Source organism: Vulpes vulpes, chromosome 15, assembly GCF_048418805.1.
Source record: "Vulpes vulpes isolate BD-2025 chromosome 15, VulVul3, whole genome shotgun sequence".
Classification (NCBI taxonomy): Eukaryota; Metazoa; Chordata; class Mammalia; order Carnivora; family Canidae; genus Vulpes; species Vulpes vulpes.
This window is the reverse complement of record NC_132794.1, coordinates 90,025,029-90,044,540: the sequence shown is the minus strand read 5'-3', so window position 1 is coordinate 90,044,540 and position 19,512 is coordinate 90,025,029. Positions and strand designations below refer to the sequence as shown.

The window sequence follows — 19,512 nt, the reverse complement described above, 5'->3', positions numbered from 1 at the left end:
AAACCAATATTGCACTGTATGTTCACTATCTAAACTTAAAATTTTTAATTTAAATTTTAAAAATTACATATGTAGGTATGTAATGTATTATATATGTATTATATATATATATAATGTATTAATGTATATATGTATTATAAGCTTATGTCAAGCTTATAATTTTTGGAATAAAATGATTTAAGTTGTATGGAGTTAGAATTTTTTCTATTTTATTTTTGGACCAGCCAATTTTGCCACTCAAAATAATTTCAAGTCATTTGCCTCAACTGTGCAGCTCTCAAGGTTGGATATCTAACCTTTCTTCTATTGGGTGTTAGTGAACTATGAAAAAATTCAATAAAGAATCGCATATAGCTTAGTTTATTTTTCCATAGAAAAAAATGAAACAATTGACTAATATATTCAATAAATACAATTAATGTTGAGAATACTTAGTTCTATATCATGTCCAGTTAGGACAAATAAAACAAAAAAAATGGCTTAGTGTAGGGAGGGTAAAATGGGGAAAAGAGAAAGAGAGGTAGCATGTTCAATGTAAGCAGAGGTGCAGAAAAGGAAAGGAAACAGAGGATAAGAGAGGACAGAAGAGAATAGAAACCAAAAGAATGGAGTAAAGTAAAAATTAGTTAACACCAGGAATAACAGTGCAAAGAAGGAAAGAGAAGCAGAAACTCTCCAAAGCAGTGACAGCATAAGGACAATAAAGAAGGAAGATAATAAAAGTAAGGAAGATGATAGAGATGGTTGTGAGTAGAGGGAAAAACAGCTTTCTCCTTACTTTTAAGACAAGTTACAAATACTTTAATGGGTTCTAAGTAACTAGCAGTGTAAAGTTAACATGAGCAGTCATTATGATTGTTGAAGCTCTTTATGTAATAGCAACAAACTCTAAAACAGCTCCAATAAGCTAGATATATTATAAAAGCTGTCCTGTGAAAAGCATTCCAATTTTTTAGTTAAAAAATGATATGCTGATGCAAAAAGGGAAATAGAGACTGATAAATCAGTTGCATATTACAATACCATAAGGTGTAAAAAAACAAAAACAAAAACAAAAAAACCTCTTTTGCAGATCTGAGTCAACAAAAACCTGTACTCTATAATGAGGACCTTAGAACACCCAGACTAGTATTTAAGTAAAAGGGACTCAGTTAAATAATCAAAAGTGACCTCAAAGTCCAACTTCTTCTGGCACATCTGTCACTGAAAAAACACACACTTTTTCATGACAGCTGAATTATATGTCATTTTGGAAAGATAGCTCCAAAGTTACCAAAAAAGGTTAGTTTCTTTTTCCAGAGAAAAAAAATCTGTTGACTACCATTTTGTAGATTTTTCAGATAATTTCCTTCTGATCAATTTTTAAAACTCCAATCAAACTGATCTATCATGAAAGTGTTTATCAATGTCACTTTACTCACCCATCCATTCATCCAACAAATATTTATTAAGTGCCTACCATGTTATCAATATTCTCTGTATTGCAGTTGAAAGGACCCAGAATATGCCACTGTGGCATAAAAATTATTTTGAGCTGAAAGCAGTTGAGTTCCTGAAATTCCTTATCTGCCCTAAAAGCAGAGCCTCCCACGAAAATTCAAAAAAGAACTCAATTGTCAAAAATCCTCTCTCTGGGAATAACTCATTAGCACCACATCCAAATAGACATTGTCACAAAACTATTTTATCTTCAATTTATTCTCATTAGGATCCATTTATTTATTTTTCAAAAAAATCTTTCCCCCACTCCACAAATGCTCTGTCTCCTTCCTCTTTTAAATTCCTAAGCACCCTTCTCCTCCTTCCTCTTCATTTATTAAAATGATAGTTTATGTAAGCTTAATCCTACAAATCCTAAGCACCTCTTTGAGTCACATTTCTTTGTGAACTCTAATACATATTCATATGATTAAAATCTGTTTTTCCTCTCACTAACCTGTGTTTTGTCAGTTTAATTCACAGGCCCTCAAACATAAAACCTAAGAAAGCAGAGAAATATTCTTTCCTCTCTGACATGATAAATGAGAATATTACTACTGCAATGGAGCTTACATGTTTATGGAAGATAGACAGCAGATAGGTAATATTTATATAATAAAATTTCAGGTAGCAATTATGTATAATGAAAAAACAATAAAGCAGGCTGCTGCCTGAGTGTCTCAGTCAGGTAAGTGTCTGCCTTTGGCTCAGGTCATGATCTCAGGTTCCTGGGATGGAGCCCCGTGCCAGGCTCCTTGCTCAGCAGGGAGTCTGTTGCTCCCTCTCCCTTTGCTTGCTTCCCCTGCTCATTCTTTCATTCTATTTCTCTCAAATAAATAAATTAAATCCTTTAAAAAAAATCAATAAAGTAAGGTAGTGAAATAGAGTAAAAGGGGAAATGGGCTATCTCATAGAATTTAATAGTTGTTCAGAGCATTAAGTGGAACAAGGCCACTTAGTATTCTCAAATATGCTAAAGTAAAGCAATCATAATACAAAATATTATATCTAGAAAGCTGAAATGATTTTAGGAGAAAAAAAAGTCACATTTAACTGTTTCTTCCAAGTGAGAGCTTTCCAAAATATGGACAAATTAAACTAACTCTACCACTTTTGGGAGGAAGCTGGTTTCCATAAAAGATTATTGAGAACTATATGCTTACCTAAAGCCATCAAAGTGATTTAACAATATAAAGCATTTACTAAGTATCAAATTTTGTGCTATTATCTGAAATAATCCATAACTATTCTAGGAGGTAGGCACTATAAATACATTAAGTTGGTAGATGAAGAAACTGAAGTTTAGAATGGTTAGGTAATTTGCCGAGTTACTGTCAATAAATGGCAAAGCCAGGATTTAAACACAGACCTTTCTAATCCCAAAACCTATGCTTTATCCAGTGTATTACACTGCTAGGTAATTACTTCAAAAAATAAAGTTAGCATGATCTCACATGTGGAATCTAAAAAAGTCAAATACATAGAAACAGAGAATAAAACACTGGTGGTATCAAGGGTGAGAAGGTGGGGTATATGGGTAGATATTAGTCAAAGGATACAAAGTTGCAATTATGCAAGATGAATAAAACTACAGATCTAAAATACAACATGACTATACTGCACTGAATACTGAAAATTTGCTAAGAGAATAATATTTCAGATGCTCTCATCTTCCCCCCCCAACATTCCCCAAACAGTGACTAAATGAGGAGATGGATATATTAATTAGCCTCACTGTAACCATCTCACTGTGTATGTTAATGTCAAAATACCATGTACACCCTAAATACAATTTTTATTTTATAAAAAAGAAGTAAAGTTAATGTATGAGAATATTTAACCTAGTGCTTCCTGCCAACCAATGATTAAACAAACTACAGATCACATAAGCAATACAGTGATTATGAAATCTAAGACATGACTATGGCAATTATATCTACCTTATTCTCTCCTCCATAGTGACTAACAATTTTAAAATGAAAACCTGATTCATCAACTCTTCTATTTTAAAACCCTTCAGACTTCCCCACTGCCCCAAGGATAAAATACAAACTCTTCAACAATTTTCAAGGCTTTGGACAGCATTTTTCTCTTTACATTCAGCATTCTGGTTTCTTCAATATCTTGGCAAGTTATGATTACTTTTGTTTCCAGGCCTTTTTGTATACTATTTTTTCTGCATGAAGCATTCACCTACTTAATTATCACTCAAATGAGTAAGACACTGCAGTGCGTGTGATGTCTCTTCTTCTGGGGAGCTAACTAGAACCCCGTGCTTACATCTAGGGTTAGTTCCTCTCAAATGTGCCCCTTTAGTACCTAATTTTTTTTTTAATTAAGTAAACTCTATCCCCCAATGTGGGACTTGAACTCACAACCCAGGGATCAAGAGTCATATGCTCTACCATCTGAGCCAGCCAGGTGCCACTTAGTATCTTCCTTTTATTATAGCACTCTGTTAGAAATGCCTGTTCTATTAAAAGTGCCAATTGTGCACCAAACTGGAAGAGCAGTGACTACACACACACACACACACACACACACACACACACACACACACACACACTGTGGTCACTACCATAGTACAAATGCCCTGCAGTTAGTATATACTTAATAAATATTTGTAAAATCAGTAAGTTCTAGACTAGAAAACTCACATCAATCCTTAGATGAAATTTCTGAAAATTATTTTCACTGCTATAGGAAAGTGAACATAATCAGATTTCAACACAGGAACACTAAAAAACATCAGTAATAGCAGTAGTAGTAATAATAATAGAAACTAACTTGTAATAAGATCTATTATACATCACACATGATGCTAAGGCTCTTACATATCTTATCCCTATCAATTATCAGAACCCTATAGAGAAAGTTTAAACTTATCTCAATTGCACATATAAGGAAATAGAAGCTTAGTCATCTATTCAACACTACCCAGCAAATAAGTGTCTGAGTCTTAAAGCAGAATTCTCTTGTCTTAAGGTCCACACTCACTAATTTAGAATGGCTCTGGACTGGTGTCAGAAAAAGTCAAACCACAAAGTCATTTTTTGACTGATCTACAAATGATGCTAACTCATCATGGAAATTCATACAAGAGAAAATTATAGGAATGCCTGGGTGTCTGCCTTTGGCTCAGGGCATGATTTCGGAGTCCCGGGATTGAGTCCCACATTGGGCTTCCTGCATGGAGCCTGTTTCTCCCTCTCCCTATGTATCTGCCTCTCTCATGAATAAATAAAATCTTTTAAAAAAAGAGAGAGAAAAAAAATATATTTTCTCCTATCTTGATAGATAGGGAGATATGAAGAAAAATATAATTTTGTTTTAGAATTCACTTCCAACTGATAATTATTTCAAATTTTATATGGGATCCCCTGACTATACACAGGCTGACAGTGAGATGACATGGCTTAAAACCATGAAATACTGATGGCTGAGAAAAGGTAAAATTTGCTATGGTTATCCAAGTTAGAGTAAATCCTTAAGCAATGTCTATAATTTGACCTCAAGAGCCTTAACTACTAAAAACACTCATGTGAAAGAGAGGCACCTAGGTGGTGCAGTAGGTTAAACATTTGGCTCAGGTTCTGTCTCGGTCTTGAGATCAAGCTTATGTTGGGCTCTGGGCTGAGTGCAGAGTCTGCTTAAGACTCTCTCTCCCTCTCCCCCCTCCCCTGCTCTCTCTCTAAAATAAATAAATAAATCTTTAAAAAACTAGAAACATTCATGTGAAAGAAATATATATACATATTACAACCTGCTTTTCTGTAGAGAGTAAACATTAAATCAGTAATATTTAGTTTCATAACCTAGCTGAACAACAGAGTATCAGGAGCAACCACAACAGAGTTAGGAAGAAAGGAAAGAAATTATGTATACCTGATCTATGAGTCGCTTTATTAAGGGCAGCCCTTCTAGTGCTGAACTGTCACAGCCACTGGTCAATACTCGTTCAAATCCCAAGGTTAAGAGGGTCTCTAGAGCTGCCATTGGATCATGAACCATGTCAAAGGCTGAAATGAATAAAATGTATTTGAATTTTGATCAGATATTCTCTAAAACAGTGCTTTCCAAAATGTAGTATACACACAGTGGTGTGCTGGACCTAGCTCATACTGGCCAGCCAAAGCCAACTGTTAAATATTCAGGAGTTTTGCAAGCATCATTGTTAATCCATTGACAGCTTGAAATCAGTCAAGGTGGGAGAAGTTAAACCACAGAAATCAACAAATACTATATATCAGAGCTCTTTTAGTCCAAGAACAAGTTTACTAGCATACCACAGTGACATGCATAAACATTTTAGATGGTACTCATTTGAATAGATTTACTTAAACACAGATTAGAAGTGAAACATTTCTATTTTTCATGATTTATAAAAATTTCTCTTTAAAATAAGCTCTCTTAAAAAAATAAACTCACTTAAGGTTTTATTTAAAGAAAATTATTAAATAAATTTACACAGGTAGCACTCCAATATGGTAAACTGTAAATATGATAGGCCAAGTAACTCGATTTTGGAAAACTCTGCTCTAAAGTTTCAGACAAACTAGACAAACTGGACTTCAGACAAACAGTATAGTCACCAGTTCTAAAAACAACCTAGGGGCAACTGGGTGGCTCAGTGGTTAAGTGTCAGCCTTTGGCTCAGGTCATGATCCTGGGGTCCTGGGATTGAGTCCCGCATTGGACTCCCTGAGGGGAGCCTGCTTCTCCCTCTACCTGTGTCTTTGTGTCTCTCTCTGTGTCTCTCATGAATGAATTAATGAATAAATAAATGAAATTAAATCTTTAAAAATGGCCTTGACTCACATTATTATTGACTAATACTTTCTGCTATTCCATTTACTTCAAATACTTAAGGCTCATAGTATAAGGACAGTTGTTTACAACAGACTATCTAAACTTACAGTTCCATTCTATTTTCCAAGAGACTTTTCTCCCCCTTAGAGAGGAAAGTGGCAGTAGGAACCTCAAAAAACTACTTCTGCTTTGGTTCTCAGCACTGCTACATCATTTGGAAGTTCTAATCTATGGTGGATTAGGCACTTGACCCCTTTACTTTACCCTTTAGTGTATGCAGACCTAAATGTACCACGGAGGCTTTTCCTTTTTTGTAACAGTGCCTCACCAGTGATTAAATTATCATACTATCTCATTAAATACACGAGTGAAAAAAATATGGAACCCACAACAATGCAAAATTTGGAAAATATGAAAATATTTTTGTTAAATATATTGAAGGAAAAGAAATTTGAATGATTTTCTTAGTTTAAGAACAGAGAAAAATACATTCTATATGACATGTTTACTTTTTAAATTATTTAGCATGCCAAAGTTTAAACTATATATTTTTTAGATAAATGTTTACTAATTTAAATCACTTTTCATATTAAAAAAAATTTTTGGCCAGTCTCAAGGTGCTGAATTTTAAACACTCTAACATCCTTTAGTTATTACTAGTTTATGAGAAGCATTGCTAATCAGTGAGCCAAGAAAACAGTTTTCTGGTGGTATTCGTCTCAAAAAGAAACAAGAATAACAAATGTTTTATCTCTAATTTCTATAAATAGATGCAAATACTGGTGCCCGCTCTTATCCTAATCTTTGAATGCTTATTCAAAAGGACACATTCAACAATCTCTCAAGCATATATCATCAGTAAAAAAAACAAAAAAGACTTAAGACTTCTTTCTTTTCATGTATAACAGAGTGCCCTCTTCAGGCAAAATTGACACTTGTTCCTACATTTTACTAAGATTTGACAAAAGTGTACAGAAATTATAACTACCTAATTTATAGATAAGAGGTATTGTTTACATAAAGTTATCAGATACTTTTTAGAAATCATTCTGATGTAGACAAACTATCAATAACGTAGTTTTGTGTATGACAGTGGATATTTCTTCATTTACTATCCACCGTCTATTCCTTCTTTCCTCCTTCCCAATAGCAACCAATTGTTATGTAGATATCCACCTCCATCTCTGCTCATGAATTTTATATTCATCTGGGAATGCTGGTCGCACCACTAGCTCCTAAATGGTCTTGTCTGGCTTAAGCCAGGCAGTACGTTTCATTTCACTGGTCACAGTGGTATATTCTTTTGGGGATTACCCAGGATCTAAGGTAATCTAATAAAAATGAATATCAGCGGGTGCTTGACTGGTTCTGCTGGAAAGCATGTGACTCTTGATCTTGGAGGTGTGAGTTCAAACCCCACATTGGGTGTAGAGATTACTTAAAAATAATCTTTGAAAAAAGTGAATCTCAGAATTCTTGCTTGGAATGCTGTGATAAGTATATACACATGTAGGCAATTCCTATTCTCTCACTCTTAGATATAATAGTATTATATCCCACTACCACCACCAGTACTTTTAACTACTTTTCACAACTAAGCTTCAAATTGTGCTTCTCCAAATTTATAACAGTCCTGAGGTCAATGTAAAGAAACCAACTGGTATCACTGTAACACTCTAGTATTGTGATCCATAAAAAGGTTATGGCATTTGGTGAAATAAGAAAACTGACACCATTCAATAGAACTTTTAAAATGGAAATGACTCACCTCGGTGGAAAGTGACTGGTAGAGGACGGCATATAGCTATAAAAAGAAAGCCAAATAATATAAATGAAGAGATCATCACTGACTACTACACATAGATTTTTCCATGTTAGAAGAGCCTTTTTCATACTTTTCTCTCCTAAGAAGTAAGGACAATGAACTAAAATAATAAAATGGTAGCCTTCCAATTTCAGAATTCCTATGTACCCAGTAATCTCTGACTTTCATACCAAAAAAAAGATCATTCACTCCTTAGCTAGACCAAATAAAAATTATGCTATCTGGTTACTATAAAGGCAGCATTACATCTATTACTTTTACCCCTCCAAGAATCTTCAAGAAAATACTTTGGCCTACTAATAGAAGTAGTATGTGTCTGCCATCTCCAGATCTCCCCATCCTCACCAACTGCAATAGCTTTTGAAGTTTTTGGTGTAGTGATTAAAGGAATCAAGGTAAACTTCCCTTAAAACCTTCCAGGAACAGTAGCTGAACTTGATCTATATCAACTTAGAAGTCAGTAGGACTAGAATACATACGCCCTCTGCCCCAAATATCTAGATAACTACAGCTTAAAATAGGTTAGCAGAAGTGCCTGCAAGATGTTACTGAAAAGCCAGTTTTCAGAAAAATTTGCGTTTTTCTTTTTTTTAAATTTGGGGTGACACACAATATTATGTTAGTTTCAACATCAGGAGTATTAAGTGCAATAATCGCAGAGGCTTTTTGGTCTCAGGTACAAATTCTTACCCACAAGGGACATGCACAACTCTTTGTCAATGTTCCCATCTTCAGTCAATGCTCCAAATACCAAACCATCAGCACCATAAAGCTTGGCAAGACGAATGTCAGCCTTCATCACCTCAACTTCGCGATCTGAATATAAAAAGTCACCTCCACGTGGCCGAATCATCACAAAAACTGGGATCTGAACACACTGCTTCACTACTTGAAGGACACCTAAAAGAATAGAGAACAGACTAATTGAAATTCAAATGTGGACTAACAGCTCAAGGAAGTTAATAAAATTTATTGGCCTTTTACATTTGCTCTTGTATATTATGCCTACAAGAAAAGGAAGCAATGACTGAGGAAACCAGAGAAAGGTGGATCTGAAGGAATGACAACATTAATTAAAAAAAAAGTGCATGTAATAGAAATTAAGTAATAGAATCAAGGGTAAAAAAAGAGCAATTTAGAAAACAAAAGGATTTTACTGCATTTTTAAAAGCACTTGTCAGTTGACTAAAGTAAAATCCTTTTACTGGATATGACATTTGAAAGTGTAATAACTAACAGGCTCAATATTCTGCCAGTGTATTCCGTAAGATCCGATTTTTCCTCTGATTGATTATAGTTCTAGTTAGAAACTACTATAGAGATGTTTACATAAGTCTAAAGTTTATGACTCTTTAATGAACAAAGAAATTTATCAAAACCTGTTTTTGAAAGTTATGTAAAAGAGAGCAAAGTTATATTTATTTGTGATTTTATGTAGAGATCTGGGAATAAAAATACCTAAATGACACAATTCATTGCTAGCTCAGAAACTCTCAATAGTACAGATCTTCCATGATTTACACTGTGGTTACATCTCAATAAACCCATCTTAAGCTGAAAAAATCCTAAGCCAAAATGCCTTTAATATACCCAACCTATTGAACATTACAGCTTAGCCTGGCCTCCATAAACACGCTCAGAACACTTACATTAGCCTATAGTTGGGCAAAATCACCCAAAGGGAATCCTATATTATAATATGGTGTTGAGGGACACCTGGGTGGCTCAGCGGTTGAGCTTCTGCCTTTCGCTCAGGGCGTGATCCCGGAGTTCCTGGATCGAGTCCCACATCGGGCTTTCTGGATGGAGCCTGTTTCTCCCTCCGCCTATGTCTCTGCCTCTCTCTCTCTCTCTCATGAATAATAAAATATTTTAAAAAAAAATACAGTGTTGAATATCCCAAATAATTTATTGAATACAATACTTAAAGTGAAAAACAGAATGGCTATATGGGTACAGAATGTTTGCAAGTGTTTATTCTTGTGATCACATGGCTGACTGAGAGCTGTGGCTGCCCAATATCACAAGAGTACCATACTACAAGTGGCTTAGCCTAGGAAAAGATCAGAATTCAAAATTCAAAGTACAACTTCTACTGATGCATATTACTTTTGAACCATCTTAAACTCAAAAAATCATAAGCCAAATCATTATATATCAGTAACTATGTATAAGTTCTGTAACAAGCACAATGGATTTACTTCTTTTTCCCTGCTAAAAGAACTCAAATTTTGCATAGGATTGCAATATGCCCAATAGCAAGCAAGCAATGAATCATGATTGCTGTTGCAAAAAAAAGACTGCAATCAAATTTAGATATGTTCTAGAAATTTCACAGAATGGCCAGGGAATGCCCTCCTTTAATGAGAAGATTCCAAAGCACTATTGCATATATAAACCTTTTATACTACATACTGCTATTATCAACCTCAGAGTAACATAAAACAGTCAAAAATTCACACAGGGACTTCTGCTTTTGACAGGGATTTGATTTACCCTCTCACCTACAATAACCAAAAACCACATATGAATATATAAAATATATGAAATGATGGTTTATAAGACATTGCGTGTCAAGTAACAAAGAACTGTGATGCCTGAAAGATGGGAAACAAATGAAATAAGCTCTATAATTGACCCAAATTACTACCTTGAGGGTTTTCTAGGTTGCAGCATAGAAAGGGGGAACCCAGGTGAAGGCCAGAGAATTCTGAGTTGAAGAGACAAAGCTGAGAGTCCAGGGAGACCAAGTGACTAGAGTTCCCAGAAAAGAGTACCAGGAAGGAGAGGAAGAGAACTTTGGAGATTTGCAGAGAATCTCCATCCAATATTCAGCTCAGTACTGATTGCACATATGCAAGGAAACCATGCAAGACCAGGGAAAAATCCATTGAAAAGAATTAGAAAGAAATAATGCCTGTCATTCACACCTGTCAGGCCAAAAATAATGCCTATTCCAAAAAGGAAGATAGGAAAAGTTGAAGATTTATGGGTAGAGTACACAGAAGGGTATTGCTTCAATAGTGGAAAATAATTAACTCTAGACTGACCACTATTCCAGGACCGCTTAACAAATTTTAAAGGCAAGACCCAAAAGGAACAAACTTTCCAAATAACCCAACTGTTCGAAAATATTTATAGTGATACAAACGTATTCAGGACCCAACAAAGCAAAATTCATGTCTGGCAACCAGTAAAATAATCAGGCAGGAAAATAAGATGCATAATGAGGTGATTAATCAATCAAATGAAACCAACCTAGACCTGATATAGATATTAAAATTAACAGCCAAGTTATTAAAATGCCTATTATAACTTTATTTAAAATCTTCAAGAATTCAGAAACTATGAGATATAACAGACTCAAATTAAACTTCTAAGGATCAAAATGACAACGTTCGAGATGAAAAATATACTAGGCAGGTTTAATAGATTAGACATTGTACAGAAAAGATTAATACATTTGGAAACAAATCAATAGGATCCATGCAAAATGAAACAGAGAAAAAGGTGATTAAAATAAAAAGGGGATGCCTAGATGGCTCAGTCAGTTAAACATCCGACTCTTGATCTCAGCTCAAGTGTTCATCTCACCATGCTGAGTTTAAGCCTTGCATTGGGCTCCACGCTGGGTGTGGAACCCACTTAAAAAGGGGAGGAGCAGTGAATTGTAGGACAACTTCAAGCAGTCTAAAACAAGTATAACTGAAGTCTCTGAAGGAGGGAGTGTAATACGTTGAATGCTGAAAATTTTCCAAATGTGATGAAAACTATACATCTATAAAACTATACAGGTCTAAGAAACATGAAGAAAATCATAATCAGGTATTTGGTTTTCACATCATTCAAAGCCAGGAATAAAGAAAAAACTTTTAAAGCAACCACAGAAAAAAGACATTACATAGAAAAAAACAAACAAACAAAAAACCCCAAAGGTATGGATGATACCAGATTTCATTTGAGAAATAACACCAACAAGAAGACAATGAAGAAAACACCTTTAAAGTACTGAAAGAAGAAAAAAATTGTCAAACTACAATTCCAAACCCAGCAAAAAATAGCTTTCATAAATAGGGGAAGATGTTTTGAGACATACAAAAGCTGAAAGAATTCATCCCCAGCATACTCGCACTACAAAAAAAAAAAAAAAAAAAAAAAAAAAAGTTAAAAGAATTACTTCAGACCAGAAGGAAAATGAAATCTGATGGAAATACAGATCCACACAAAGAAATGAAGAACACCAGAAATACTTACTACACATAGGTAAATACATGACTGTTTTCTTATTATTCTAATCTATTATCTATTCTTATCTTATTATTCTTAATCTATTATTAAGAAATAACAGATTCTGTTAAGATTTATTTAAGAGAGTACAAGTGGCGGGGGGGGGGGGGGGGGCAGAGGAAGAGGGAAAGAGTATTAAGCAGACTCCCCACTGAGTGCAGAGCCCTATGTGGGGCTCAATCTCAAGACCCTGAGATCATGACTTGAGTGTTGAAATCAACCAACTGAGGCACCCAGGAGCCCCTAATTGACTTTTTAAACAAAAATAATAATGTAGTGTGGAGTGTATGTATTTTTAACATATACTGAAGTAAAATGTATGACAACAGCACAAAGACCAGGATGGGAGAAATGAAGACAATATGCTGAGGGTGCTGGGACGAAAATATAAAAGAAAAAATCCTGTTAATATTACTGCAGTAATATTAATATTAATCCAGTTAATATTACTGCAGAGCAACTGAACCAACATTAACTATCTATGTCTCAACTTTTTGATGTATAAGGATCTCATCTTTGATAGACAGGTTTGTTTGTAACCATAAGCACTTCTAACTGATTCAATATCCACAGAATAGTTAACATATTAGTAACATTAGTAAAAGATCTCAGTGAAACATATTTTCCATTGTCTCTAGGCTCTATAAACTCCTATTAGAAAATAGGAAAAACACTTACCCATGCTGGGTGTGGTTCCTCCTTCCAATAAACCAGAACATAATTCAATCCGACCAGCACCTATGATTAAAAAAAAAAAAAAAAAAAAAGCATTTCTCAACAAATAAACGTTTAAAAATTAAAAATTTTAAGAAGCATTAATCAAAAATGATTGTCCAAAATACTTATGAAACAGTAAACTTAACATTTTTTCCCAAATAGAGCAGAATCTTACAAACTGAGAGAAAATCAAATTATAAAACTAGAGTAAAACTCTATTTTTAATCCCAACTATATTCTGCAACCCACACTGTGTTACTGATAGTCAAGAATTAATTCAAGTTAAGCTAGGTCTCTTGAAATTTTGTATTACAGAGTTGCCTCCCCACAAAGAAGGATGTGATTCAGAATAAGTATGGTCTGGATTGACCATATAGTGTAACACTGACCCTTCACAGATAATAATCTTTTCCAAGAAACTTTGTATAACAGTGTTGCCTTTCCATGTATAAGGAAGGATATGACTCAGAATAAGTATGGTCTGGATTGACCATAGTGGAAAGCTGACCCTTCATGGATAATAACAATCTTTTCCAAGAGTCTTCCTTTTTCTAAGCTTTATAAAATTACAAGGTAATTTAAGTCAATAAATTTTGAAATTTATTATTTCAAGAATAAGAGAATGTTGAAAGCAGATTAACTATCAGATTACAGGGTCCTGTCAAGAGTCTCAGGATCCAGCCTTAAGAGGCTTGTACCAGCCAAACATGGGATACTTTGAGCTTTAATAACTATAGTGTAATAAAACATATCAAATATGTCTAAATCCAGGTTCATAATGATAAAATGATTCACTGAGGGATAGAGAATAAATTCATTATCCAAAATCAGCAAACAGAGGAAAAGGAGGAAATATTTATCCTGCCTTTCTTATAGTAACTGAACCTCAATAGAACCAAACAGTTGATGAAGGAAAGTTCTTTTAGAAGAAGCACACTGCTAATAAGTGAAAAGTAAATGTTAGTCCTAGTATAGCACAATTTTTCAAACCCCACTAAAATATGCACTGCTAAAATTATTAGGTGAAAAGATGAAAGAAGACCTTATAAAGGATGGATCAGGCTGACAATGTCTTAATCCACTGCAGGCCAAAGGCCACAGGTTTGTTTGTTTTTTGTTATGGCCTATAAATCAAAAAAATTTATTTTTAAAAAATAAAAATCTTCATTGATATATAATTCACATACCATACAACTCATCCATTTAAAGTGTACAAGTCAAAAGACTTGTACCCCAAAAAGAAACCTCATACCATTTAGCAATCACCTTCCCTTCTCCCATGACCCTCAACCCTAGGCAACCACTAATCTACTTCCTGTCTCTAAAATTTGCCTAATGTGGACATTTCATACAGGTGGAATCATACAGCATGTGGTATTTTGTGACTGTTTTTTTCTACTTAGAATAAATTTCAGGATTCATCTATGTTGTAGCATGTATTAGCACTTCACTCTTTTTATTGCCAAATTAAGAATGGCTTTTACATTTTTAGAGGATTATTTTAAAAACACAAATATTCCACAAAGAACAAATGCTACCAGGAAAGCTGAAAATATATACTATGTTGCTCTTTTTTTAAAAAAGATTTATTTATTTATTTAGAGAAAGTGAGTACAGAAGTGAGCAGGGGGAGGGGCAAAAGGAGGAAAGGGGAAGAATCTCAAGCAGACTCCCTGATGACTCTGAGATTATGACCTGACCTGAAATCAAGAGTTGGACACTTAACCAACTGAGCCACCCAGATGTCCCTATACTATGTTGCTCTTTAGAAAAAGTGTCCTGATTCCCTGATATAGATGAAAACTTGGCCACGTGCTTAAACTAGGAGATGCTGAGTGATGGGGATTCATTATACTATTTTCTCTACTTTGTATATATTTGAAATTCTCTAAAATAAAAAGTTTTAAAAAATATCTGATCCTGAGATGATGGGAATTTCTATACTTCCCATTAAAGCAGGTTCAAAATGCAAAACAAATCTTGAGGTAAAAATAATGTTTAAAAAAAAAAAAAGATAATGGGAGCATGTGGGTGGCTCAGTCGGTTAAGCATCTACTTTCATCTCAAATCATGATCTCAGAGTTCTGGGATGGAGCCCTGTGTCTGGCTCCTCAGCAGGGAGCCTGCTTCTCCCTCTCCCTCTGCTTCTCCACCCACTTGTGCTCTCCCTCTCAAACAAATAAAATCTTTAAAAAAAAGATAAAAGTCCTGATGATGAAAATGGCAGCAAAATTGTTAAATCATCTTTAAACCAAGTTTGAAAAAAATGAACTCTTTGCTAAGCTCGATTTAAAAAAAATGAAGTTGGTGGGGAAGCACTACTATTGTGGACACTTGACTCAAAATGTGATCTGGAGGAATAAGATTAGAAGATGATAAAGATGGTAACTTGCCAGTATGTTTTCCAGTTGGTTGGCTGCTTTCAAAAAGATCACTAGGATCCCTAGAGATCACAAGGGCTCCCAAGATCAGTTCATGGGATTCCTTTCAGACTCCTTTTTTTTTTTTTTAGAGGGAGAGAGAGGGTTGGGGGAGGGGTATGAGGAGAGAAGGAGAGAGAGAGAATCCCAAGCAGGCTCCACACACAGCACAGAGCCCCCACCTGGGGCTTGATCATACAACCCTGAGATCATGACCTGAGCTGAAATCAAGAGTTGGATGCTTAACTGACTGAGCCACCCAGGTGCCCCCATTTTCAGACTCTTAAAAGGACTGCCAACTGTCATTCATTCTCTTTTGTCTTACCTCCTCTTTCTGCATTTACAGCTGACTCTACTGAATCAACACACACTTCCATGAGAAATCCATTTGCCGTTCCTAAAATACATGGAGAACAATGCAATTTCATGATGGTACTATCCATCCAAACCAATCTACCACCACTATTTTACATTTTGCTGCCCAAATCCAATGTCCAATAATAGGCAAGTAGGTAAGTACACTAGAGACTATGAATGCAGTAAAATACCATACTGATTATTAAATTGATGTCTCTGAACTGTGAAATAAGTACACAGACACATGTATAAGAAATTATACTGAGGAAAATACATGCTGAATGCCAAATTAATCTTCCTAAAACACAGTCTTCATCATCACATTCTAAGTCAGATTTTTTTCAATGTTTGTCAATGTTTTCAGAATATGGTTACATGTCTTTATAAAGATTATATGTTTAAGAACAAGGATGGACTTCAAATCTTCGCCCCACCACTTATTTGTGTGATCCTAGACAAGTTACTTAGCCTACGTTTTCTATAAAACAGAGTAGGCTTTAGCACCTACTCGGAATTATTTAGTCCTCACTACACTTCAGACTAAGTAACTCATGTAAAGTGGAGAGTACCTACAGTGTATACAAAGTTATTACTGATAAATATATTATTTTCTCTATATACCTCCAGTTTCCCCTCAGTTCCCATCGCTGCTCTTGCTTATGCCATCTCCTCAACCCACAACGTCCTGCCAGCTCCATCTTTTTTTTTTAATTTTTAATTTTTATTTATTTATGATAGTCACAGAGAGAGAGAGAGGCAGAGACATAGGCAGAAGGAGAAGCAGGCTCCATGCACCGGGAGCCCGACGTGGGATTCGATCCGGGGTCTCCAGGATCGTGCCCTGGGCCAAAGGCAGGCGCTAAACCACTGCGCCACCCAGGGATCCCCAGCTCCATCTTTGAACGGTAAAATTTTCCAAGGCTCACAATCATATTTCCATATCTCCTCTCTCCCAAAGTAGGAATCTCCTTCTTTTGAATTCATGTAACTTTTCATAAATTATATGTTCTTCTTTAAAACATTAGTTTTAGTATTTTTTTAGTTTTTAGTTCAGTTTTTTTTTTTTTTTAAGATTCTGTTTATTCATGAAAGACAGAGAAAGAGGCAGAGACACAACACAGGCAGAGGGAGAAGCAGGCTCCCCACAGGGAGCCTGATGCAGGACTTAATCCTGGCATTCCAAGATCAGCCCTGAGCCAAAGGCAGATGTTCAATGTTCAACCATTCAACCGCTGAGCCACCCAGATGTCCCTAATTGTTTCTTTTTTTTTTTCCTAATTGTTTCTTTTTAAAACACTAATTACTTTCTATTTCTTCTTATTATGTATGTAAATAATGTCTGTTGACTTTTATTTGACCTAAAGTTCCTAAGTAAGGTCTCTTTCTATGAGAAATCTTTATCATCACCCATAGCAAGCACAGTGTCTACCTTGGTACAGAATAGTCATACAAAGATTTACTAAAGGCTGAGTAATTACAAATTCACAAATTTCATTCATGTATTGACTCTAAAAGTATGATGAAAATAAAGTTTTGAGCTTTTCTGTAAATTAAGCACATAAGGGCTTTTTTTTTTTTTTACAATTAAGAATATTAAATGTATACTTCATGCAATAATACCTGAAAGAATTACCACATACTGATAATAGTTAACTACTAGGTGATAGGATCTGGAATTACTTTTACCTTCCTCTTTTCTTTCTTTTTCTTTCTTTCTTTCTTTCTTTCTTTTGTTTTCTTTCTTTCTTTCTTTCTTTTCTTTCTTTCTTTCTCTCTCTCTCTCTCTCTCTTCCTCTCTCCTCTCTCTCTCTCTCTCTCTTTTTTTTTAAGAAAGCTCTACTTAAACCCCAGCGTGGAACCCAGAGTGGAGCCCAAGGTATAAGGGCACTGAGATCAAGGGTCCCATGCTTCATGGACTGAGCCACCCAGGGACGCCTCCCCTTTTTACTTTTCTAAGTTGCTTTTCTCTATCCAATATTGCTTTTATCATTTTTAAAAAGGCTATTTTTGATTTGAAAAGCAAACACCTATCATTTGCTTACATCAAATTACAACTGTCTCACTTATTTAAAAGAAGATTTTCAGTCTCAAACTGTGAAAGAGTTAAGGGCCACTCTATGTTCGTAGCCAGCAGCACTCTATTCATTCCGAGTTTCTGCAGAGCCGCCCACACCAGCTGCCACGTCAATCCAACTGGACAGTGCTGCAGAGGTACCCTTTGCCTCACGGGAGAAAGGACCAGCAGAGGGTGGCGGTGCACACACAGAGCACGCAAGGCTATCACAGAAGGCAGAGCAAGACAGTTGTCCGGGAAGCCAGGTTATTTGTAGGAACCAGACATTTGTTCGGAGCAGTTCTCAGTGTGGTAGTTCCGTTAGCTCCCGGGGCCTTTAAGACCTTTCCAGGGTCTGTGCAGTGAAAAGTATTTTCATAATAATACTAAGGCTTCGTTTGCCTTGTTCACTCTCCTTCTCTCACGAGTGGAGTGGAATTTTCAAGAGGCTACCTGACATATCAGATCGAATGCAGAAGCAGGTATGACAATTCTATTAATCCAGATCTTAAAGGGATTTGCAAAAATATAAAACGCTGGCATTCTATTTGTTTAGGAAGATAGTTATTTTTCACACACACACACACGTTATTTGTGTTAATATGTTTCTAGTTAATAAATATTTTTAAATTTCGGTTTTGACTTCGAATACGGTCAACACCAATAGACGTAGCCGATATAAACAAACGGTAGCTGAGGTTCTCGATAGGAAAGGGGAGGGGGCCCTGAGACCAAAAAGCTTGAGAACCACTGGCCTGGAGGACTCCAGAGTTCTCGGGGCGGTGGCGGGGGCTGGGGGGGGGGGATGTAGCACCCGCCACGCCGTCCCGCCTGGCACGGCAGCAAGCCCTTGGGACCTGGGGCAGCTGTGCAGCTTGGGGACAGCCCTCACCCCGGCGCAGCAGCTACAGGTTCGCAAGCGGTCGCCGGGGGCCGGCACAGTGCTCAGCGCTCGGCATCTAACTGCTCCAGAGACGCCACGGGGCGGGGACTGGCGGCCTCGCGTGGCGGTGCGGACGTAAGGCCGGGAGAAGTGAACCAACTTGAACGCCGTCGCACACTAGACGCGGTGGCGCCGGGATTCGAACCCACACTCCGGGTCACTCTCGCTACAAGCTCCTTCTCAGGCCCTCAGCTTCCACACGCTTAGTCAGGACGACAGAACGCGCCCGCGCGCGGGGGGCGGGGCGTGAGGAGGTGGGCGAAGCACTCCGCCACCACACCGCTGGCCAGAACCCCCGCAGGCCCGCCCCCGACGGCCAAGTCGGCCGACCGCCCCCTCCCCGCCCCCTTCCGCACCGGCCTTCCCGGACGGTATACGCGCCCGTTTCCGCTCCGAGGGGGCCCCCTGCCTCTTCATGCTCCACGCGTTCCTTCCTCGCGCGTCTTCGGTTTCTACGAGGATGCCGGGTTCCCGCGCACGCGAGCAAAGAAGCGCGGCCTCACGGCTGCGCGCTTCCCTGCGCGTCCCCGACACCCGGACCCAGCAGCCCCCGCGGAAGCGGAGTCGCTGGCGCAGGCGCAGTCACTACTTGCCCTTGCCCTCTGAGAAGGAGGGGCTCGGG

General features: G+C 36.9%; 1 protein-coding gene across 3 annotated transcripts in view; it reads right to left on the bottom strand.

The window, feature by feature from the left end:
• CUTC (cutC copper transporter) overlaps nucleotides 1–19,485 on the bottom strand; it is a 24,821-nt gene extending 5,336 nt beyond the window's left edge. The window contains exons 1-6 of one of the 3 annotated variants that reach the window (XM_025991893.2): nucleotides 19,247–19,485; nucleotides 15,863–15,934; nucleotides 13,079–13,138; nucleotides 8,804–9,013; nucleotides 8,057–8,092; nucleotides 5,365–5,498 (exon numbers count right to left, since the gene is read on the bottom strand). In XM_025991893.2, coding sequence (XP_025847678.1) covers nucleotides 5,365–5,498; nucleotides 8,057–8,092; nucleotides 8,804–9,013; nucleotides 13,079–13,138; nucleotides 15,863–15,934; nucleotides 19,247–19,307 — 573 coding nt within the window. In that variant the 5' untranslated portion in view covers nucleotides 19,308–19,485. The remainder of the gene's footprint in view (nucleotides 1–5,364; nucleotides 5,499–8,056; nucleotides 8,093–8,803; nucleotides 9,014–13,078; nucleotides 13,139–15,862; nucleotides 15,935–19,246) is intronic. The other 2 variants (XM_025991907.2, XM_025991902.2) reach the window with 2 other exon arrangements.
• Between the last annotated feature and the right edge of the window lie 27 nt (nucleotides 19,486–19,512).